The sequence below is a fragment of the Emys orbicularis genome, chromosome 5 (genome assembly GCF_028017835.1).
Source record: "Emys orbicularis isolate rEmyOrb1 chromosome 5, rEmyOrb1.hap1, whole genome shotgun sequence".
Taxonomy (NCBI): domain Eukaryota; kingdom Metazoa; phylum Chordata; order Testudines; family Emydidae; genus Emys; species Emys orbicularis.
In genome coordinates, this window is record NC_088687.1 from 15269313 (window position 1) to 15294471 (window position 25159).

The 25159-nt window shown below is 43.0% G+C and overlaps 1 protein-coding gene across 1 annotated transcript; it reads left to right on the top strand.

The window, feature by feature from the left end:
- Positions 1-7828: 7828 nt before the first annotated feature.
- CCNG2 (cyclin G2) lies at positions 7829-16253 on the top strand. Its single transcript, XM_065404789.1, has 7 exons — positions 7829-7966; positions 9561-9698; positions 10956-11206; positions 11381-11459; positions 11543-11641; positions 12668-12873; positions 14671-16253. Exons 1-7 carry the CDS (start codon positions 7829-7831, stop codon positions 14798-14800), a joined length of 1041 nt encoding a protein of 346 aa, XP_065260861.1. The 3' UTR covers positions 14801-16253.
- The last annotated feature ends 8906 nt before the right edge of the window (positions 16254-25159 follow it).

A 25159-nucleotide genomic window follows, 5' to 3' on the forward strand; every position in this document is an offset into this window, starting at 1 on the left:
TGTATGGAATTCTTGACAGACCAACCTTGTTCTGTCCCAGTTATGTGAGAAGAACGTCATAAACTTGAATAATCTAATTTATTTGTGAATTCTGAGCTTGATTCACCTCCACTAGCACAAGGGAGTGCACGTAACAGACCTCTGTGATAGATGCACCAGCAGCGACATTTAACCCAAAGGAGAGGACACCGGATTCACTGACACCCTCCTTTGCGAGTTCTGCTGAGGGAGAGAGCTTTATATGCCAGCAGGAATCTGAATCAGTGCATTTTCCGGGTGCCCCTGCCATGATCCCACCCCACCAAACGGCCTAAAGCCCACTGAAGTTATGCAAAGATTCCCATTGAATTCAGTGGGTTTGGATCATGTCCTTTGCTGGCAGCACTGCCTGGTCCTGGCCCTCTCCCTTTACAAGTTGCAAATACTGCAGTAGAGTTCTCCAGTCAAAACACACTGTATTTTATATGTAAATGTGTTTAATGAAAACATTTTTATTTACATCAGGTTTAGAACAAAATCTTATTTTAACAAACTGAAACGTGGAGCCTAACCTACGCAGGCAAGGCATCTCTTTAAATGGTGCCTGCTAGAAACACTTTTTGTCTGAGGTCTGTTTACTGATTATAAAAAGAGGAAGAAGTAGTTTTCTGCATATTACACAAACACAGGAAATGGAAATTCAGCCAGGGGCTCTTATCATACAACAGACAGATTCTCTTTGTATTGGATACTTTACCCACATTTTTCAGCTCAACATGAATTACATTTTGAGTAAAAACTGATTAACAGATGAGCTGTTCTCTGCTTGATTATCAGAGAAATAAAGGGTGTTATCAAACTAATGCATAGTTTTTCCAAAACCAGGCATTAGCTTCCTAAACGTCAAAGGGAAGCAGCGTGGCATCATGGACAGAGAGAAGACATCAGGATTTCACTGTGCCACTGTCATGGACTCACAGGTCGTGCTCACTCTTGGCCCCGTGCAGTCCGTGGGGGGAACCCCCTTTAGTGAGACAGCCCTTCTCGGGGGTCCACTCTCTCTCGGGGGTTAAGCCCCTCCACCTCCTGGAGCCGCACCTCTCTGAGCCTTAGCATGCCTGTCTCTTGCCGTGGGCCCCCTCAGGGAGTCCACTCGCTCTAGACCCCCGGGGCCTCCACTCCCAAAGGGAATAATGCAACCCTGTTCTCTAGACTGGAGTGACACTCAGCCAGCGTAAAACAGGAGGGTTTACTGAGCGTTTGAACACAGCATAGGAAACTCTCAGGGGCCTCAGGCCTGGCCTCCTTCAGCACAGCACATCCAAGTCTCCCCTGCATTCAGGTGGGCTCTGCCTGCTCCCTCTCTCCAGTCCCGAGCCCCCCTGCTTCCCAGCTGGGCATCTGATATCACCTCCCCCAAGCCCCGCCTCTGTCCATTGTCTTCTCCCCAGGTAAACAGGATCGCCTGGCCTCCTCTCCTCTCTTCTGTCCTCTGGCCCCCTCTGGCTGGAACCGACTGATCAGATCACTGGGGTCCTCTCTTCGCAGCCCATTGTCCTCCCACTGGCCAGAACCGGCTGCAACTCCTGAGCTGGGCCCCCGGGTCACCAGGTCACCAGTCGTTGGGGTATCCATTCTCCAGGCCATTGCCTGGGGTCCCAAGTTCCTCTGTAACAACAAACTCCCTCTCCCATCACCCCATTAAACCAGTAACACCCAGGGAAACTGAGTCCCACCCTCTCTGCATGCAAACCATTGGAAAAACAAGGAAAAAACAAGAAAATCCCCCACTTCGTCACAGCCACTATTTAGTAAAGCCTTCCACTATCCTTGTGAAGGGTTAATTAATATTCATAAAGTGTCTAGAGATCCTTGGATAAGAGTTACATATGTATAAAGATTTCATACAGGACAATTTCTCTTATTATGCAAGAACCCTGTTTGGTGATCAAAGGGCAATACTGATGTAGCTAAATTGGTAACCAGCAATGTAGCGCTCAGCCAACACCTTTCAAAGTACACAACATGGAGCAATAAAATATGGCAAAGCATAGAATTATGGAACCTGTGCTTGGTGGCTGCTGTAATAGGACAAAGTTGAGAATACTTTATAATCACAATATGCCAAATAAATACTGTACTGCTTTGTGCAAACACAGTTTGTTTACGCCAAAAACATGAGGGAGCCTGGTAGAACCTGTTAAAGCTAATGCTGATAAGCCATTTCTGTCTTCATCATAACTTTCCACATTTAGCTTTGAGACCGAAATTTTCCATCCTTGGTCTCTGCACAAAAGTGAATCTCCCATCTTTTAAAAGTTATGGGAGAGTGGTAAAATATATCCATACTTCAAAAGTGGTTATAATAATAAAAGCAATTGGAGTTTGAAGCTTGGCTAGGACATAGTACTCAGTGAGGTCTACTACCGTTCTAGTCTTTTAAGAAAGATAACAAGCATTGAAAGTTTCTGCACAAGCGGAGGCTTTTCCCCCTCATAAAGCCTAATGAAGCTCCATCCTTTTTTGACATATGGGACTAGCCTACTCGCAAGCTTAAAGATAAGCACATACTAGAGCGCTTCCTCAAACTGGACCCTCCTGGCAGGATGAGGGCATATCATGATTCCCCTGAGTGTGCCCTTGCAGATGGTAGACTTATTGTCTCCGTTTCTCCTCAAAGACTCCACCACAAGTTCTCTTCCATCCAAAATTACCTCAACCTGGAGTTGGTTTGTTATCCCACATAGTGCAAGTAGTCCTTGAAAGCCCAAGACACAGTCTGTTTCTCCCACACATTGCACATAGTGTATGTAGCTAAGAAACTGTTATAACTTTGTTTTCACTGTACTGAGCCTTTACATTTCCTAGGAATGTCCATCTCCAGGAGCAGCTGCTGTTCTGTGAGGCACAGCATGTTACAGAGGAGATAAACTATGGTTTCCTACAGGATCTTTACTATGTTACATTCTTTTTTGTTGCATCCTTTAATCTAAAATAAGTCACTCAGAGTAAAAGTGCAGCAGTTGCTCTTTGAAAAAACTAACTGTTGTTAACTGAACTTTGTTACTGTATAAGTGCACTGACAGCTCCTGTCAGCCTGGGGAGCTAACCAAGATTTTGAGTTTTCCCTCATTACAATTCCAAAGTTGACGGGTGGGTCCTTTATGTTGCTGAGGAGCACTTGCTCTTGCAACCTTGCTCCACCATTTGCAGGGTCTCAGCCAATTAGGGAGGAGCAAAGATGATACAGTTTGTGAGCCTCTTCTCCCCCACTCATGAGAAGGAGCCCTTCTCATGCAACGTTGCACAGGAGAAACACAAGTGGTCCATGCTCTTTTAACGGGTTTTCTTCTTCAAATTATTTAGTTAGTTACATATATATTAATGGTATTTTTGGAGTTTTTAATTAGGTTTAAATCAAAACAAAAGCAATTTCTATGTTCGGGTGGAAAGTCAAACCCATATTTTTAAAAATGAAATGTTTGTGTTTAATCATTCTTTTAAAAAATGAATTACTGCAATTACTTAGATTTATTACTGGAAGAAGTTGATATGCATGGCCTGTTATGCTATTTCATTCAGGGCCTGAAAGAGTGTTTACATCTGTATTGTATGTTGACATTGCAAGATGCACTTCACCAAGTAAAGAGCATTGATGCCATTAAGAATTTGAATAGAAATTGGAGTCAAGAGCCTTATTCTGCAAACATTCACTAGTGTAAGCAGTGTTTGGTACTGTGAGTAGTCCATTTGAAGTCAGTGTAGCTGACAGTAAGCACTGCCCTTAGAAGAGGCTGATCATTAGAGGTGAGATCTCTTTAGAGGCTGAAATTGGGTTTAATCCTTAAAGTACTGGCCCTAGTTATAATATAGTCAGTAGTCATTCCACATATCCCACTTTGCAGGACTGCTGTGAGGATAATGATTGGGAGATGTTCAGTTACCACAGTGATAAGGACTATATAAGTACCTAGATAGACACATTGGCAGAGCAGTATGGGGAAGTTTGCAGTGCAGCTGACTGTCTTGTGGAGTAGAAGGCTTTGTTTTCTGAACCTGGCAAACTTCATAAACACTAGCATAATTTTAGCTATTGGTTAAAAACATTTCCTTTCTGCTTGCTAATCTTGTCTCCACCCTACCACCTCCGCCCCAAAGGGTTATATATGAAAGCTGTACACTGAGATGTTTGGCAGTGCCTGTAAATAACATGCTATGGAAAGATGCATAGGTACAGTGATGCCAATGCTCATGATATTCGGTTTGTCTTAAAGCCCCAGCTCCTGAATTCATGTGACCATAACATCTCAACTTTCATTTTTTTTTTTTTTTCCAGCCCTTGTGGTGGCACAGAAAAGCTTGAAAACACAAACCCTAATGGCTCCAGCACTGGAAGACAAACAAAAATGTTATTTTTAAACCAAACTCATGATTTTTGGGGGCCTGACTCATGATTTTTGAACATGTGGCATTGGTGTTACTGAACCACATAGAATAACAACACAGGGGGGTGAGGGGGGTGGATAAGTCATATGTGTCCTGCAACCATGTTGAGGGAGAGACAGGGGTGCTGGAACAATTTGTATGGGGAGGTGCTGAGAGCCATTGAACCAAACTGTAAACCCTATATATGGTGGAAACCACTTCAAGTCAGGGGGTGCTGCAGCACCCCTAGTTCGAGCACCTATGGGGAGAGATGTTTTGGAGGGGGGAGGAGGTAAGTTTCCCCAAAGGATTGTGGGTTAATAGTGCTGGCCTGCAGTGTTATTTGGGGGGAAATGTGGGTGCTGTCTCTGACTTTACCCTGATAGGTGTGCATGTAGGGATGGGTGACAGTGAATCCTGTGACACTCAGGCCTTGTCTACACTACAAATGCTCTACCAGTATAGCTATACCGGCAGATTCCCCCCTAGTGTAGACACAGCTTATGCTAACATATGGAGTTTTTCCTGCTGGTAGAGTAACACCATCTCCCCGAACAAGATTAGCTATGCGATGGGGGCACCCTCCTGTTGGCACGGCAGTGCCTATGTTAGGGATGTTGCTGGCATAGCTGCTTCTACACTGGGCATGTTGCCACTGGGGGTGTTGCTGACACAGCTCTGTCTACACTGGGGGTGTGCTCGGCACAGCTCTGTCTATGCCATGGGGCAATGGCGGCGGCAGGGCCGTGGCTGCACCCGGGGTGTGTACGTGTGACGCGGCAGGGCTGTGTCGTGTAGCGTAGCCTGGTCTCAGTGGTTTGGGTCATGGCTGTGGTGCCAGGCTGGAGCTGCCTGATGGCCATTGTGGGCTCCCTGTCCCTCAGCTGCACCAGGGACCAGCCCAGGACTCAGCAGGGACCTGCCCAATTGGGCCTGATTCTGCAAAGGCGGGAGCTGGGGTCACCCAGTGGGGCTCCCGGCAGCAGTTCAGTGGGAGCTGGGACCCGTGCAGGATCGGGCCCATGGAAGCCAACGGCACAACAGCCAGTGCCCTCGTAGGACGCAGGATCGGGCCCTGCAGTGACAGCGAGGCGGGGGCGACGCCAGCGGGCATCATTCCCTCCCTCACCGCAGCGCGCCCCCGCCTCGCGGCCGCGCGCAGCAGTTGCTAAGGCCTGGAACCGGAGGTGTGTTCGTGTGTGTCCCCGGCTGGCCAATCGCAGGCAGCTGTCGTCACCGCCGACCAATCTCAGACTCGGAACAACAACAACATCAAGAAGGAAGGAGGGGGACGACTCTATCCAATCAGCGAGCAGGATTCATGAACCAATCAGCGCGCAGGACGATTTGGGCGGACTTTTCAAAATGGAAAAAATCTCGGGTCCCTTTAAAAGTGTGATTCGACTTAGTTTCCGTCTCCTTCCGCGTCCCCACTTTGGTAAACACTCGGAGGAAGCTCGCTGCCAGGGAGGGAGTGCTGTGCACCCAGGCGCTGCCTAGAGACAGCTGATAGCCTAATTGAGCGCGGTGGTTGCTCTCTCGGCCTCTTTGTCTACGACTCCAGGGGGACTCTTTAACCGCCCCCTCCCCTGCCTGACATTTCACCGGCCGGACTTGCCCGAGATCATTCCGCCCGGGAACATCTGCGGCTCCGGAGAAACAAAAACAAGGGGGTGTGGGCACGGCGGGTCACGTGACGGGGCTGAGCGGAGGGGACGGAGAGCGAGCCAGCCAGCTCAGCCGCCTCCATTTTGCTGTGGCCTCAGCTGCCCCTCGTTCGGCGCCCGCGGGGAAGGCGGCGGCGGCGATGGTGGTGCTGCCCGTGCAGTGAGTGCGGGGCGGGGGGCCGGGGCCGCTCGCTGGTGACGGCGCCGCCTGGATGCGGGGCTGGGATCGGGGCCGCTGCGCGATTCTGCGGTGACAAGAGACTGGAATCGCCCCCGCCCCGATCTCTGCTTCACCCCCCGCCCCCGGACCCGCTTCTCCGGCAGGGGGGGACAGCGCTGATGAGAGGTAGGGGCCGCGCCGGGGGAGCCGCCGGGGTTGAGGGGGAAGGGCTGGTAGGGGGGAGCCGTTGGCCGGGGGGGGTAAGAGAGGGGGGAGCTGGGGAGGAAGGGGGGAGCCGTTGGGCTTGGGGGGGGGAGCTGGGGAGGAAGGGGGGAGCCGTTGGGCTTGGGGGGGGGAGCTGGGGAGGAAGGGGGGAGCCGTTGGGCTTGGGGGGGGGAGCTGGGGAGGAAGGGGGGAGCCGTTGGGCTTGGGGGGGGGAGCTGGGGAGGAAGGGGGGAGCCGTTGGGCTTGGGGGGGGGAGCTGGGGAGGAAGGGGGGAGCCGTTGGGCTTGGGGGGGGGAGCTGGGGAGGAAGGGGGGAGCCGTTGGGCTTGGGGGGGGGAGCTGGGGAGGAAGGGGGGAGCCGTTGGGCTTGGGGGGGGAGCTGGGGAGGAAGGGGGGAGCCGTTGGGCTTGGGGGGAAGGGAAAGAGTGGGGGGGGGCTGCTCTCTCTCTTTGCTGGCCCCGGAGCTTTGTGTTGTGCCCCCTCCCTGCTTACATGATGTGTCTGAACTGGTGGCCCCCTAGTCGGGACCCTCGTCAGGCTCGGGACCCCTTTGTGCGGGGCACTGTGCGAAGGCAAAGCTGTCTGCCCCAGTGCCTCCTACCCCACAGCTGGGTCTCGCTTTTTTAGGGCTGCTGCTCAACCTCCCTTTGTTTTGTTTTGTTTCTCTTTCCCCCTCCCCCGCTCTCCTTGTGATAAGTTTCAGTTATTGAACAAAGACCGCACCACCCCCGCCCCCCAACCAGGGATGATGGTGGGTGACTGGTGATTGAAATGTATAAAGAACCTGATCGCTTCTATGCACTGATTCAGTGACTTCTAAAACATACCTAGATTAGATGGGGAGAGTCTGGCAAAAATTAAACCTTCAGATGTTTTGGGCAGAGAGTGGCCAGAAGCCATTTCTCCAACCACCTAACCGAAACCCAGTGTGATTCATTTCTGTAAGGCATTGAACTGTTGCTGCTCAACCTCCCTCTCCAGTATTATTGTTTTCTTTAATAACAAATCAGGCCAGAGCTCTCCCTGGGTCTGTGTAGGACACAACACCCCACACCCAACAGCAATTGCCAAACCCACCCACACTGTCACAGGAGAGGACTCCTGTCTCTTCTCTCCCCTCCCTCTTCAGGGTGGGAAGCATATATCGCCATCTTCTCGCAATTCATCCCAGTCTCCTTTCCCCATAGAAGGGTAGGACTAAGCTTTTTCTGGAGAATGTTTCATTGTTAAGACAAGGGGGAATAAGTGTTGCTAAAGTTGGACTCGGAATGTTTCACACTGATATTTGAGTCTGTAGATCTTGTCCGACTTCCATTGTCTAATTTTCATTCAGTGGCACGCTACCAAATACTGAGATTTGTTTTCCTATTAAGATGAAGGATTTGGGGGCTGAAGAACAAATGAGCAATGAAGCTTTCTGGCTGTTCAAGCAGTTAAATCTACATTTGGAGCAAGAATGGAAGTTTCAGCCTCGGGAGAAGGGGCTGAGCCTGATTGAGCGCACGGCTGAGGTGAGGAGCAGGAGGAGAGCTTTGGCTCTAGGGGTGGAAGAGTTAATTATTCATGAGATTGATCCATAGCAATAAGAACTAGCTGTGTAAATATCCAAAGCTCTACTGTAGTTTTACACTAGAGAATTGCAGTACATGAAACTAAATAGTAAAGGGACGCTGTTAGTTCCAATGTAATACACAATTTAGGTTTTATAGAAACAAACTTGTAGGAAACTGAATACCAGTAGAAACACTTGTCTTTTAAAAATTCCATTATCATTTTTTTTCTATATAAACATCCTTTTTATGTTTTTGTGGAGGTATTTTAATTAAAATAAATGTATATATTATGTGCCATGAACTGTCTTTAAATTTCAACACTTAAATCACTAGATATTTTAATGAATAGAAGAACTAGTTAGAAAATAAGGTGTGTTTTGTATCCACATCTGATCTGTGAACTGCAAAAATGGTTCGCAGATATCTGCCTCCACAGATATCCAGCGGATATCTGTAGATTTTCAGGGCTCTAGTATATAAAATTTGGATCCACATCCATCTGCAGTCCACAAAAATGGATTTGCAGGCTCTAGGGATGCTTTCCTGAGTTGGAGTCTAATGCCCTAATCAAACAGCTCCATCTGGGCAGACTCCCTCTGAAGTCAGTCAGGCTCTGTGTCTGCTCCCCTTAGCAGGTATAGAGCCCCACTGACTTCAATATGAAGTTAATAGCTTAGGTGAAGAAACTTATTTTAATGTATAAGTGTTTCTATCTTGATTGTGTGCCTTCAAGTATAGAAAATATTGTTGATTCTTGTAGATTTTAATGATATATGCTGAAGTCATAGTGCTTTATGTCTTCAAAACACTGTACAAACTACTAAAACAATTCTTGGGGTTGTAAACTACTTGGGGTATCTTGACAAATTAGGCAATGGAGACAGATCATTAAGGGAAATGTGCTTCTATACATTTAACCAAAGACATATGAAGTGTCATCCTGTGTAATTTAATACTTTAATGATCTCTGTAAAACTGACCCAATGAGCTTTTCTGAATTTCAGCTGAATATGGAATATTTTAACTGGACACTATAAAGAAGAATTTTGATGAGTAATCTGTATTATCCCACAGGTAGCTCCAGGGGCACCCCTATCTACATGCCTACAAATTATATGTCTGCCGTGGTCCCTCAATATAAGCAGGGCTCATAATGGGTTTAATGTTTGCATTCTGGTGGAGAGTAGAAGGAACTCATTTAATACAGGAATTTTTCTGTGACCTTTGCCCACACCCTGAGGTCAGGGCTTGTTCTGGTTATATACATTTTGGTAACAATTGTCTTTTAAAAACAAATGCATATCATAAATGTGGTTATACTCGATTTTGCACTAAGTGGACTTAGAAGGTCTGGCCTTCAGTCCAAACACTGTGGGTTTGTTGTGAGGCTTGGTAGGATAACTTACCCCTTGTTTGGTAAATTAAAAAATCCACTGTTTTCACCACATACTTCTTTTAAGATAATATTTGCCATCTGCTTGCCTACTTCTAAGGCAGATGACATTGCATGATATAGTGTTGTTAAATGCTGATTTTACTCATTTCATTGCAGAATGAAAACACTTTATGTCCAAGACTAAGGAATGCCAAGGTTGAAGATCTATGGAGTCTGACCAGTTTTTTTGGATTTACAACTGAAACATTTGTCCTGGCTGTCAACGTTATGGACAGATTCTTGGCTCTTATGAAGGTATCTTGAGTGGGGAAGAAGTACTACTATGGCAAAGATCCTTGTGTTGAATATGCACGTTTCCACTTTAGTTTTACATTCATGAGGTTTGCTTTGAACTAAGGTAAAAAACAATCAAGATTCTTTAATAATAAACAACTGTAATTCCTGTCTCCTGGTTAGCAACATCCTGTGCTAGCTCCTACTTCCTAGTTCAGAACTGGGTAGGTCACTTCATGACAGATAAGATTTCCAGAGTGACTCTCAAATATTTATATGGTATCATAACTTTGCACGTACCTCTACATAGGTAAACAAAAAATATGGTTCAGGTTCTTGCCCTTAAAAGCCTATAATGTTAATCAAATAAGATGAGTCACAATATTTTGCAAACTAACAGAGTATTGAGAAATGTGTATAACTATGGCCAATCTATGTGTAGTATTGTTAATGTATAGTCCAGTGGAACTGCTTTAAGAGTACATTGCTGGGGTGTTCTAGGTAGAGGGTGCTCAGCTATGGAATTGTTCCCCCCTGTGGCCTCTGGAAGTTGTGCATTTCAAGATTTGCATTAGTGAACTTTTTTTTTTTTTCCTCCTAACACTTTATTTTTTTGTTATACTGACAGCACTTTGCTGGTACCTTTCTAGTGAAACTACCATGACAAAAAAAGACCAAAAAAAAAAAAAAGTTCACTAATGCAAATCGTGAAATGCACAACTTCCAGAGGCCACAGGGGGGAACAATTCCATAGCTGAGCACCCTCTACCTAGAATACCCCAGCAATGTACTCTTGAAGCAGTTCCACTGGACTATACATTAACAATACTACACATAGATTGGCCATAGTTATACACATTTCTCAATACTCTGTTAGTTTGCAAAATAGAGAGAGGGGTGTGTGTGTGGGTGTGGGTGTGTGTGTGTATTGGGGGGAGGGGGGAGGGAGAGAGAGAAAAAATATGAATGAGATTAGAGTATTTGGCTTAGACAGGCATCATGTACCAGTAAATGCAGTCTAAACCTTTTACTTAATGTTTAGATTGCAGTAGTGCCTAGAGGTCTCAACCAGGCTAAATTCCTGTTTAGCTGGGTGTTCTATGAACATACATGACAGTCCTGCCCAAAAGAATTTGCAGCCTAAAACATGAAATGCTTCTTGTTTAACTGTAAAGGTTGTGTGGCTTTTAAACATGGTACTGCCATAGTAACATCATGTGGGTCACTAGGTCATCACAGGTGTAACAATTGATAAATGTTTGTTTGTTTTTCTTTCAGGTGAAACCTAAGCATTTATCTTGCATTGGAGTCTGTTGTTTTCAACTGGCTGCCCAAGTCATTGAAGAGGAATGCAATATTCCGTCCACTCATGATGTCATCCGGATTAGCCAATGTAAATGCACTGTTTCCGACCTGAAACGGATGGAAAAAATAATTTCGGAAAAACTGCACTTTGAATTTAAAGCTACTACTGCCTTAACCTTTTTGCACTTGTACCATACTATTGTACTCTGTCATACCTCAGAAAGGTAAGTGTAGTTATATATCATATACCATATCTGCAATGATCTGTCATGGTTATAAGACCCTTTTCCCCCTTTTAGAAATCTCATTAAATCGAATTCTGACATTAGCTTAAAAATAGCCATATTTTAATCTTACACTTTACCTGAGTATAAATGTTGCTGTTTTATTATTTGTAGGAAAGAAGTACTGAACCTTGACAAATTGGAAGCACAGCTGAAAGCTTGCAACTGCCGATTAGTCTTCTCTAAAGCAAAAGTATGTACATTTCAATTGTTTTGCTTAGTAATTCATAACCGGATTTTGATTTGTGTATGCTGAGTGTGTTTTTTTACTTCCAGCCATCCATATTGGCCTTGTGTCTTCTCACTCTGGAAGTTCAGACTTTAAAATCCATTGAGCTGTTTGAAATTGTTCTGCGTGTTCAAAAGCATTCAAAGGTAAACTATTTTAAATGGTTTGTTTACCTGTTGGCTTTAGCACGGAATAACGAAGTACCACTTTCCTAACCATGGGCATCCTGAACACAACCATAAGATGTTGGTTAATACCAACACCCTTCCCCTTGGCATTGTGAGGTGTAAAACATACCATACCACTAAGATAAAATTACATGGGTACATTTTGCGCTCTCTTCTTTACCAAGAAGCAATCTGATAGCAGGGTCTTATTGGATGCTTATATGATTAAGAACCTGTTAAGTTCTTCATTTTATCCAGTCTACTTAAAGGAAGCTCCCCAGTCATCCTGCTTCTTACATGGGAAGGGGCTTAAACATGACACTTAAAATGTGGTCTATGTAAATGTACCTGTTTGTTTTTTCTTCTTACACTAAAGATGTTTAATATAGAAAAAGTGAAAAGTACTGTCTTAAAAGCATTAATGAAACTAGGCTGAGTGCTTTTGTCTTAACTTTAAGTGTACAATAAAACCAAGACTTTACAACAAGCAAATCTACCCAGATTTATTTAACCTGAAATGTGTTCCCAGCCCTGAAGGAATTATTTCATATTTCCTAGCTCTGAATAGTTTTGTCTGACATCCTTCATAAAATCATTGATACTATACAATTTTAATGTTCTTAATACACATTAAATAGTATAACCGATAATTCTGTTTTGTTTCTTTGTGAAAATCCTAAGATTCAGGGTCTTGAGTTATAACACACAATGAATGCCCGTATGAGGCAGGGACTAACTGGCTCATTTGCTTAAACCTGTCTTTAACTTAAGGGCAACATGAATTTTATTTGAACTGTCAGCTTCACACTATGTTGCACAAGATTGTCTGAGGCCATGCTAAAGGAGCTGAACTTGAAAAGTGAAAGACTGACTTTTTAATCCATTACTTCAGCAGCATATCACTTGAATTACATGCCAACATGTTTGTAAAGGTGAGGAGGCCTCATTCTAGACTCTGTGCAGTATAACTAATTAGATGTTTTTCTCACTTTTTTTCTTTTTAAGATAAGTGATAGTGACTTACTCTACTGGCGAGAGTTGGTTTCAAAATGCCTAGCAGATTATTCTTCTCCTGAATGTTGCAAACCAGATCATAAGAAGTTAGTTTGGATTGTTTCAAGACGTACAGCCCAGAATCTACAAAATAGTTACTGCAGTGTTCCTGAGTTGCCAACTATACCAGAGGTTGGATGTTTCAATGAAAGTGAGAGGTAAGTAACATTCCTAGGGTGGTGGTTTTCACTGATTTCGATAATCTCTACAATCATTGTGGTGACACTTAGTCATAAAAATAGATTTGATTCAGTAGTTCTTATTTGCATGAACAGTTTCTTAAGGAAGCATAGTCTTTCTGGTTGCAAACTGACTTAAATCTCCAAAGCTATATATTGCTTGGGTAACTAGAAAATCACCTCCGTTTTCCCAAGCAGTTGAGATCATGTGGCATGATCTGACCTAGCAGCTCCCAGGAATTTAATTTTAAGGACTGCAAGCCAAATGTTCAATGTTGCATTGTTGGCTTTTTTTTTTTTGGTCACTTTAGTCCATGTTAATTTTTGTTTCAACAGTTTCTTAAAGGACTGTAGCTAAGAAGTTAGCATGTTTGGGAACCAAGTTTAAAATTTAAGGGAAGGTGAGGGGGAAAAGCAGATTTATGAGATGGCAGGTTGGTATCTCCGAACAAAATCAGAAGAAAATAGCTAAGGTGAGGAGTAGCTTTATCACAAGGAAGTTTAAACATGTTTGCAAGTAGTTTGTCTAGTAAAACTACCTTTGATATAACTCTTCCTTCTCAAAATTATCAAAAAACAATGTGTAACCTTCCTTCATGAGAAGACAACTTTTGTTTCACGTTTAATCATGTTTGCAGTAGTGCCTAAGAAGCACCATTGTGCAAACACAATAGCATGCAGTCTCTGCTCTGAAGAACTTAGTCTCAATCAACAAGACAGCTACAGCATGGGGGGAAAGGTATAACGGAACCAATAATGCTGAGCTCTTGTTGGAAACATAGTTGCAGTATGTCATGTTTGTTTCACAATTTTGGGGCAGGGTGTCTACTTAAAAAGGGATAAGCAAAATGGAAAGAAAAGGGAGAGGGACATTCAGGGGAGCAGGGTAAGAAGGTAGGAAGGGCAGATGTGGAGTGAAACTGAGGTGAAGAGACTGAGGGAGAGGAAGGGACAGGGTTGGAGCAATCGGCACAGAGCAAAGGAAGTCCAGTCAAAATTGTAGAAAGGTGTCTGAATGTGTGCCGGTCCCTGTTTGGCTGCTTCCGCAACAGCTCTACTGACTGAAGCCTCTGGAGCAGTTTGGCTCCAAGGCCACATGCTGGGGAGGCACCGGCTGTGTCCTAATGCCCCCAGAGTTTGTGGGGTTCCCCTCCACAGTTTTGGGTCCATGTACTTGCTTGTGGAAGTGATGGCCACCGCTGGGCCCCATTTTACGAGCTCCGCTGCCCCCCAGTGCAATAGTCCCTAACTAGGTGAGTTCTTTGCACAGCAGTCTGATCCTGCATCTGTTTACTTAAATGGCAGTCGTATTAAACCTTTAGTAATCTGGATGGTTGTCAATACTAAACATTTTAAAGAAACTAGTAGCCATGCCATTTCACACAACAGTATAAACATAGTGATAAGACGTACAGTGCCTGTTTGTGTTAGTTAATAAGTGGTAGCATAATCATGCTAATGGATTAAAAACTAGGTCCAACCCTTGCTAATATGCTGTGATTGAGCATTGGGAGCACAGTAACTAGTAATACAAGCTTTTTCTAATATTTTTGAAGTCTCTTTGCCAGTGGAATGAAATTCTGTAGAACTAGAAGTATGAAGAGCTTTTGAATTTCATTGGCACCTGACATTCCACAGCAACTCAATATCTTTATAGGAACAAAATATTTAATAAAATGTGGGATCCCAAAAAACCCCAAACTGCTACCTTCATGGCTGCTTGTGTAGTCATCCATGATTTGAGTAAATTACAAATAATTCTTCCTTCTCTTTTAGTGAAGACTCCTGTGAAGACATGAGCTGTGGAGAAGAAAGTCTTAGCAGTTCTCCTAGTGATCTAGAAGGCAACTTCTTCTTTGACCTCAAACCTAAATCTAAGTGGAAAGCTCTCAACTGTCAGTCTTAGCAATTTGATTGCACTAGAGTACAATTTTTAAATGTACCATAGGTTTTCTTGGCAATAATAAATGAGTAGGTAGTATCCAGGCAAGAGTTGCCATGGAATACCTAAGTGCTTATAATACCTGCCTTTTTTTAGAATTCTGATTTAAGCAGCCATTTAGGTGCCCGTTCAGCAAAATACTTACACAGCCATAGTCCTGTTGAAGTGGACTATTCTTATGAGTAAAATGATGGATGTGGACAAGTACCTTGCTGAATTCGGTCTAACAGCATAATGGGCTAGTATTTCAAATGGTAAAACTGCTTTAGAGTGCACATGCAATCTTCAAGAAAAGAGGTTGTATGTGCTCTATTGTACTCATTTCTTTTGGGGCAGGAAGTATTTTAACCAAAATTATATATTTTAATGGTGTACTCTAAGGATTTTAAAATCTTTGCTTTTTAAACTTCAGGAATCCTTGTTTAATCAGGAGTATGCATGATCTATTTTGGGAGGAATATAGACTTAAATACCTTTAAACCCATTCATACGAATGATAGTCTAGTATGTATGTACTGGGGTTTATTTTAGTATTTTCATTTTAAACTAATGCAGAATAAGCTTATGCTGAATTTCATAATATGAACTTCAATGTTTAAAATTTTAGTGTGAACAAGTCAATTCATACTATTAGACTAGAAGTATTAACATGTTCAATTTTATAAGTCTACATTCCTTTAAATATTTAACCCTTGTAGTTGATTTCAGTATTCTTCCACTGTCAAATGACTAAATCCATAATCAGACTGGTGTGCATGCTTATGTGAAAGCTGTTAGTGCAAGAAGAGTTGGTATTATGCAGAAATGTCAGGTAAATGTGAAGTTGATAAAGTGGTTGATATAATGGCAGAAACTTGGTAATTTTTTTGCATTTTTGTTAAAGCACACAGATTAGTATGATTGCATTTCACTCGAGTATGGACAGCTAGCAAATGAGGAAATTCACTCTAGAATAACGGTAAATGTGTGGTAGTGCCAACATAAAAATGAAGGGGCAAAAAAATGACAAACTAAAGTTTAACGTTTGTAGAAGTAAACATCTTTCTAGGATGATGTGCAGATGTGAATGGTGATGTAAGTTCCTAAATGTTATATGCTTTCAGTTTTATAAACTTATACAAACGTTTACAAAATGTATAAAAAAATGTAAATTTTAAAAATGTACAGAAAAATCTTAACTTTAAATGAACAAAAAAGTACTGTATTTTTTTACATTGTGTACGTAACTTTCTGTAGGTAGCTTGCATGTGGATATTAATTTATTGTGTATTCTGTATGATACAAATACTGTCTATTGAAGTCTTGCTTTTTCTACAGCAGGCCTCAACATCCAAGATATTTTCTGAACCCAATCTCTGTTAAAGGTTATTAAACCTACTGTTTTGCTTCAGTTCAGAATAAAAATAAAGCAGTTGTATTTCTGTTTGTGTAAATCTCCTGCAATCTAAGACTTCTCAGTAAAGTTATATCAGCTGCTCTATATACTGAAACGGTGGCTTGGTCTGAAACTTTTCTACATGGACTATTTAAGGCTTTTCAGAACAGCCTTAAAGGAAAATAGTGTCCTTTATATCCTAGATTTTTATAGATTGGGTCTCCAGTAAGAACCTAGCTAACTAGACTTTGATACCTGTTTTGATTCATGAATTGTAACATACTAGAGAATTATTTAAAAGATTTCTAAAATGGCTCTACATAGTAATTTTGCTTAACTAAATTCTGATTTAATCACGGGGGGAAACCCAACCTACGTAGGCAAAATTTTCTATCACATATAGCTGATCTTGTGTGTTTGGTTTTTTGTTTTTTGGCAAAAAAGAAGCCAAATTACTCTTTGCTCAGTCTTTTCTTAATGTTTTTAGACTTTGTACACCATTACATAAGAACAGTCATATGGGGTCAGACCAATGATCTATCTAGCCCAGTAGCCTGTCTTCTGACACTGGCCGGTGCCATGTTATTCAGAGGGAATGAATAGAACAGGGCAATTATTGAGTGATCCCTCCCTCTGTTGACCAGTCCCAGCTTCTGTCAGTCAGAGGCTTAGGGATGCCCGAGCATGGGGTTGCATCCATGGCCATCTTGGCTAATAGCCAGTGATGGACCTATCCTCCATGAATTTATCTAATTCTAGTTGCTGTCAGCCTACCATTAACACCACTGCATCTCAGAGTCCTGGAACTGACACTACTACATGTTCTAGAACAGTGGTTCTCATACTGGGGATGGGACCCCTCAGGGGATCGCAAGGTTATTACATGGGGGGGGGGGGGGGGTTGCAAGCTGTCAGCCTCCACCTCAAACCCCGCTTTGCCTCCAGCATTTACAATGGTGTTAAATGTATAAAAATGTGTTTTTAATTGATATGGGGGAGGGTCACGCTCAGAGGCTTGCTATGTGAAAGGGGTCACCAGTACAAAAGTTTGAGAACCACTGTTCTAGAAGGAGTTGGGCATTCTTTCCTAGCACTGTAACAATATCAACTTTACTATAGCTTCTGCCAGTTAACAGTATTAGGTTGTGATTACTGCTCTGTGCTAAGCTACTGGGTGACTTGACTGTTAGAGGGCTTATTCCTTCACCCTGCCATTTCCCTGGTCCTTCTCATGTGAAGAGACAGCAACAATACCCAAAGTCCAAAGGTGTAAACAATTCAATGTTCATTGGGGTGAACTTCCAGCAAGCTTAAATCAAAGTTCCTTTTTCCTTATTTTCAAATCCCAATTTACTTCCTCTTTGCCCCTAATTTATATAGTAATATTCTCAGTTATACCTTAACCCAATCATTTTACTGAAATTTACCTAACATATTGTAACATGATTAGCTAACCAATTATATCCCACCACCTTAATTAGTTTACACCCAGCAAAATTAATTATACAGCAGACAGAAACAATCACAGAACCAGACAGAGACCATGCAAATAAACAATAGCAAAGTGGGAACTCTAATGACAAAACGATACATAAATGAGGATTTCACAACTACATCTATAGACGTAAGGGTTTCCCAACTATGTCTATTGATAAGTGAGTTCTTACCAAACAGAAAACTATCAAACTAAATTTCCTTTTACATCTTCTAGGCTCTTCCCTTTATCTGGAGGTGATAGATGGGATCACCTTTCTAGCAGCTCCAGATTGCCTTAATTCAATATGACTAGTTTGAAATGTGTGAGGACGTGACCGTACGCTTTCCAGCTTATGGCTGCTACCGCTGCTTAGCCAAAGGTTAAGCTTAAGAACAGGGCCTCAGACTGTCACAGGGAGAGAAGGCCCTTACACAGACAGACAGAGATTTTGATTCTTTTATACCTCTATAACTAGCTAAATGATAAACATATACCTAAATTCTTAAAGTATAGGCCTTTACAGACAGGCCTGAATATCTATATCCTAACATTGACTTCTACAATAAGTTCCCTTTTCCCCATCAGTGTGTTGTATATTCACACCACATGTCACTTAGCCTGTCTTCTGAACAGTGTTTTTAGATGGCTCTAGCATGAATTGCATGAGATGTCTGCTAGCCTATGTGCCTAAACCAAATTATTCAGACTATGGTAGCATTATTGCATATGACTGGCTCTCATTTTCTACATTAAACAAATTAAGATCGTGGTTTTCGATAACCTTCAACTCTTATCTTCAACAGCTGTCCTAAAGCTCAAGGTAAGTTTAGCTCAAACTCAAGGCTTTGGCATTGATGACAACTAGGCCACTGGCCTTCAACCAGAGGCAGCTAGACTTACTGTCTTTGAACAGAAATCCATAGACTGACCCATGAAATAAGTCTATTAGTTCATTCATGTAAGCTGTGAAAAAAACACCCCCAAGTGGCTATATTCTGGAGCCTCAAGTTCTTGGAATTTCAACAAAAATGGATTTTAAGTTTGCTATGCCCTCATTCTATAATGTTCTGAGTATATGTGTGGGCAAAAAGGAATAGTTAAATAGCTAAACATTACAGCATGAGCAGTGATTATGCTTACTGATGGCACAGGAATGAAGTAGTGGTAAACAACTGTTTTGAGATGCTCAAATCCATAGTTGCATCTGTTTGCAAGACTTCTCCAGTGTTGAAAAGGCTGGGTCTACTGCTGTTTCTACCACCCAAGGGAGAGAGCTTTGTACTGAAGAAATGACATTTTTAGGATTTTTTGAGAAATACGTCAAAGGGGAACATGCTTGCACATGTTGTGGTTGTGTTCAGGAATTAAACAGTTTTGGGAGGAAGTTAGAGGTTCATTTTATGACAAAATGGCAACTTCCTCAAGATCCCCTGACCTCCTTACTTAATGCTGCAGTGAAGGATCTACATTTTAATTAGAATGACTAATTTCATTGTTAGCAGCAAGACTTTCACATTGGAAAAATGTGACTTCTCTTATGGAATTGTGGCATAATAATATATGGACTGTCCGTGTAATGGAAAAGCTTTCACACCAAGTACTGTGGCAATGCACCTCATTGGCATCAGCATTTCTCCCTTTGGTGGTGGGGGCGTGGAGTAAATCAGTCTGACTCTGGAGAGGGTTGTTGGTTGTTGTTTTTTATTATTCCTCTCTGGTTTATTTTTCAGTATTTACAAAGTGGGCCTTACGGTAGGCCCAAGTTGTTTCTTTTGTTTGGCTGAAAAATACTAACTCAAAGAGGGAATACCTTTCCCTGCCCATTCTCTGGGGTGTTGCCTTATTATGCTGGCTTCTGGGTGCCAGTCCTTCCCCAAATAGCAGTTAGCTTGGTTGCTTCCCCTATAGGAAAGAGACCAGCCTTTTCTCCCTGCTGTAGCTTCTTTCTCCTTAGTTCTCCCCCCTCTCACCAGAAGAGGGGTTTGTAAAGGTCACAGACAACCCTTAATTGGACTCAGGTGGGCCTCGTTAACATGAGGTAACCTTTTCAGCTCATGGGAAAAGGGCCTTTACTATGGTAAGGCTGATATATCTGCATTCCACCACTCTTATAGGGGTCAAGTGTGACGTTGTCACAGTATGGACACAGAGAAGTGCCAAAAAAGAAGATAGGTATTTAGAAATTGTTACTCTTTTAGTGAAGTCAGAGGAGGCAGCCTTCCCAGCCTGCACGCTAGAAGCTTTAGTCAGGTTTGTTTAATATTAAACTGATTCTGAATAAGTAAGGTATGATGCATGTTAATGTTTTATTGTAGCTTTGCCTTACTGAAAAACTCATGGAAAGTGAAGGCACTTTTCTTAAACATAGGGTAGTGGCAGGGCTGGTGCTACCATTAAGGCGAACTAGGCAGTTGCCTGGGGTGCCAAAAAGCGGTGCCCCCAATTTTTTTTTTTTTTTTACAGCGTTCCTCCCCGAGCGTGCAGTCGCCACTCCACTTCTCCCGCCTCCCAGGCTTGCAGCGCCAATCAGCTGTTTGGCGCCGCAAGCCTGGGAGGAGAATTAGAGGGGGGTGGCGTGCTCGGGGAGGAGGCGGAGCAGAGGTGAGCTGGGGTGGGGAGCTGCTGCACGGCTCCCCGGGGGGAAGCTGCTGTGGGGGGGTGGGAGGGGGCAAGGTGGAAGTTTCGCCTAGGGCGTGAAACTTCCTTGCCCCGGCCCTGGGTAGTGGTAGTTCTGGAAAGTCTAGTTCTATTTGTCAAAAAATGTCTGAGGGTGCTGCTTTAAACAGTCTGCTTTAACCCCTTTTGTAGTAAGCATTTCTAAGGATCAAGAGTAGGTAGTGTACAGTCCCCATGCCCATTCAACCTCTGGCCTCCTGGCAGAGACACTTTATTATGATTGTATTAGGAACAGAACAGCTATTTTCTAGGCCCCGGGCAGAAACACAGCCTGTAGTTTCCTACTTCCTTTCTCCTAGCCCTGCTCTCGTCGGTTCAGATGAAAAGTTGTTTTGGGCTAAGACCATCATTTCTGGGTGTATGTACAGTGCCTAGCACAATAGGGTCCTGATCTCAGTTAGGGCTTGTAGCTTTTGCTGTTATACAAACAATGCTAATAATTTACTTGTATTGTGAAAATAGCTAGTGACCCCAGGCAGGGATCAGAGCCATGTTGTGGTAGGTACTGTGTAACCACATAGGAAATGCTGGCCAGCCCCAAAGATCTTACAATCTAGGCCAAGGTATGACAAAAAAGGCCAAGTCTCCCGAGGTGATGTACAGCCTAGAGGGGAGCACTAATATTTGACCACTTTCTGAGGCAGTTGTATACGATCTTAGCCAGTAATCAGGGTTATGAAGTGAACTGAGTGCATTAGAGGTAAGCCCTGAATTTAAGGTCCCTGGTTCCAAGTTCAGTGGACATTCCCCAGAATATTTGGAGGGGGACTCTCCCTTGCCACTCCTGAACAGTTCCAGATTCACCACAGATGTGTAACATTCCATAAAATCCTGTGTCCTTGAGAGCTGACTGTAACAGATTTTAAGCAACCACTCAGGAAAATGTGGCTGTCTAGGACAGGTGACATTTAAGTGAAATAAGGGAAGGATCGGTTTGGCTTGTGACCTCTGAGTTTATGTCTTGTGTGTTTTATATGCATGTAACGCAAGAGACTAGGCAATGTAGGTGGAACATTCAGCAAATTAAAAGCAAACCCTACTGAGCATGCACAAATGGTATTTTCACTGTCTTATATTTAGCCAAATCTGAATAAGTTTTCAGAAACTGCAAAGGGCATCTCTCTGACCTCAATCTCTTCCCTACTAAATTTCAAGTGGCAACTCCAAGCCCCTAATGAAAAAAAAGCTATTCAGGAAGATGTTCAGACTATACAGTTGTATTTATTTAAAACACACTCGTAAGATTACCATAACTAACTTCATTCTCAAACATGATTGCCCCCCCAAAAAACCCATTCAGTCTTAAAAGAAACTCACAAAAGACCCAAACCCTGACCTAACCCAGAGGCAAAGCATAGAAATCATGAGTTTGATCAGTTAAAGTTTGTCAGCAAATGAAAATAGAGCCTTGTAATTCTAACCTTGATTTGTGTGTTCCCAATTAATAGTTTGAAGATAAGGAACAGAACCTAACTGAACTCTTTACGGTTGGAGCCTCCAGCGTAGTTAGAAACAATTTAATTTAGTGGAGGACTGTGAATTACACGAGTGCGAGAATTAAAGACTTTATTTTAAATAAAATAATAAGTTAAAGCAAACACACATTACAATAACAACAAGGAGTCTGGTGGCACCTTAAAGACTAACAGATTTATTTGGGCATAAGCTTTCGTGGGTAAAAACCTCACTTCTTCGGATGCATAGAGTGAAAGTTACAGATGCAGGCATTATATACTGACACATGGAGAGCAGGGAGTTACTTCGCAAGTGGAGAACCAGTGTTGACAGGGCCAATTCAATCAGGGTGGATGTAGTCCGCTCCCAATAATAGATGAGGAGGTGTCAATTCCAGGAGAGGAAAAGCTGCTTCTGTAATGAGCCAGCCACTCCCAGTCCCTATTCAAGCCCAGATTAATGGTGTTAAATTTGCAAATGAATTTTAGTTCTGCTGTTTCTCTTTGAAGTCTGTTTCTGAAGTTTTTTTGTTCAATGATAGTGACTTTTAAATCTGTAATAGAATGACCAGGGAGATTGAAGTGTTCACTTACTGGCTTATGTATGTTACCATTCCTGATGTCCGATTTGTGTCCATGGGACACAATGGTAACATACATAAGCCAGTAAGTGAACACTTCAATCTCCCTTATGCCCAAATAAATCTGTTAGTCTTTAAGGTGCCACCAGACTCCTTGTTGTTTTTGTAGATACAGACTACCCCCTGATACTTGACACATTACAATATAACCATACGCTGCATTGATACTCACATTCTAAGATGAAATGGTGCATGCAGGGGTATTCTGTCCCTGGGTGAGAAGAATGGGCATATAATCCTTTCTCTAACAGTACGTTGATCATGGATGAGTGCCCTAATCTAAAATTAGCATATTACCCTTTGTATAATCACTTATAACACCCCTTAATTATTTAGCATTTAGCCTACCTTTTACCATCTCTATATTTCCACTACCACTATTTCCTCCTTGGTTATTTAACATTAAATGTCTTCTTAATTAACATCTGCGTACATGTTATTCAAATAACTATCAATACCGATAACATTTACAGTTTGTCTAAAACCCTGGTTAAAACCAAAAACATGGCCTGGGGTTATGTCCTAACTTAGCTCTAACTTGCCTCTGAATTGTCTCACTTCACTGGTATCTGATTAGGCCTTAGCCCCAAAACCTCTTCTCCACTTACATTTCAGCAAATTTCTATTTAACATAAGCAAGCATCATCTCTGTAGGCTACATAATGGAAAATGTTAGGCAGCCTTAACCAACGTGTCACTATTACTTCACCTATCTCACACACACACACCGAGTGTAATATGTCTAGTGTTATATATTGTACGCCTGGTATGTCACATTGTCTCATTTTGTGAGCCTATAAGAGCCTATTACAATGCATATACTGAAAGGAGCAGGTTACCATAGTAACTGAATGAAATCAATTAAAATTCTCATTCCACGGCAACTGAATTAAATCTATTAAAGTTATAAGTAATTAAAATCTCATCCTTAGTGTTGCATAAGTGCAGCATTTTGCTTAAGTTATGTGTAGTTTTGCCCTAGACATATATGTCCTGTTCATGATTTGAAATCTCTAACAGTTTTTTAAACTAATTACATTTTAAACAGCATGTCAGTTCTCCTTTGAAGAGAGGTGTTGTGTTGTTTTGCTTCACTGCTATTAGCATGTCTTCATCAGGGAGACATATTAAAAGCATTACAAAAGAGGCCACATGGAGAAAATACTAGATGGGCTTTTCAAGAGCGCTCAGCATTGGCTTCATTGTCCAGTGACTGGGGGCCAGAAGAGCAGGTTCAATTCCGTGCTTTGTCATGCGCTTCTTGAGTAACCTTTGGCATGTCACATAGTCTCACTCTGCCTCAGTTTCACATCAGTAAAGTGAGGATCACAGTAATACTTCCCTGTCTCTCAGAGCTACCAAGGAGAAAGAAATTGAAAATTGTGAGGGGCTCTGATACTATAGGAACAGAGGACACATATACGCAAGGTGCTTAATGCCCAGTTTTGGCTCCACTATGGTCCACAAAATTCCCACCAAACCCTGTAGGTGCCTAAACTCAATCGGTGCCTATGTTTTCAGAGCAAAAATTCCTTTGGTGCCTATGTTTCTGCCTCTGGGCATGCATGCTGCTGTCTCCCTTCAGGCATTCAGATGCCTCTCTCTTGCCTAAGTCTCTGAGCGATTCTAAACTGGGGGAAGACAGGTGTTCGGCCACCCAAGTTACATGCAGGGCCAATCCAGAGGCCATCTACTGGATTGGATCCATTCCCTATGGATAAATACTTATCTAGTCATTGGGCTCGGGGCAGGGGTAAATGGCTCCATAGTCCAGTGTTTTGGTGAGGTGAGAGAGCCAAGGTCCAGTCCCCCAGCTCCAATCACTCTTCCTATTTATCCACAATGGAACAGCTTCAGCAGGAGAGATGGACGAGGCCCCACATCAGAATATCCTATAGCTCAGTAGTTAGAGCCCTCTGAGTGGTGGGAGACACCTGTTCAAATCCTTTCTCACCTACTAGCAGAAAAGGGGGGGGGGGTTGAATCTGGGTCTCCCACAGTCCAGGCAAGTGCTCTAACGAGGCTAAAAGTTGTAAGTTTGGCAGCAGCAGCTTCCGTCACCTCCAGATGTCTTTGTGTAGAGCAAGGCAGACACCCAACTCATTCCCACCAGAGGTGCCTAAGCTGCCTCACCCCATGCTGCTGGTTGCTGTTTGCGGATCACTAAGCAGAGCTAGGACTTAAGCCCCTTCCCTCACTGTGAAAGGGGCACCTGCAACACACCTTTCCCATCAGCATCTCCCCACCTAGGCAGCTGCCTTCTGTGGACCACAGTCTAAGGCGCTGCCCCATTCATTGTACAGGAGCTTAGGCACTTAAATTGGCTTCGGTGCATTGCACGGTTGTTACTGTGAGTAAAAGCTAAGTCTGGTGACCATCAGTGTTGCAATGCCAATGAAAGCCCCTTTGTGGATCCCACCCTAAATGCCTAAGAGAAGATTGTTTTACTCAACGTTAGGGCAACACTCAGTGTTTTTGCACTCCAGCGTTGCAGTGAAGCGCTCAAATGTCAGGAAATTCCTGCTTAAGAATGCGGGTGTAACGTGTCTACATTATATACCCCATCTCTGGTGGTTCATCACAAGTCCCAGGGTTTTCCCTGAGCTCTGAAACTGCTCAGCGGTTCTCAGGAGCAGATTGGCATGTAGCAGGAACAGGCAGGAGATTACAATGTTCAAGGGCACAGCTACATGCAATACA

Excerpts from the sequence above, each read along its gene's own strand:
- CCNG2 (XM_065404789.1), top strand. The coding sequence starts at position 7,829 with ATGAAGGATTTGGGGGCTGAAGAACAAATGAGCAATGAAGCTTTCTGG. Across the intron at positions 11,207-11,380 it reads CTCTGTCATACCTCAGAAAG|GAAAGAAGTACTGAACCTTG; the intron begins GTAAGTGTAGTT and ends TATTATTTGTAG. Across the intron at positions 12,874-14,670 it reads TGTTTCAATGAAAGTGAGAG|TGAAGACTCCTGTGAAGACA; the intron begins GTAAGTAACATT and ends CTTCTCTTTTAG.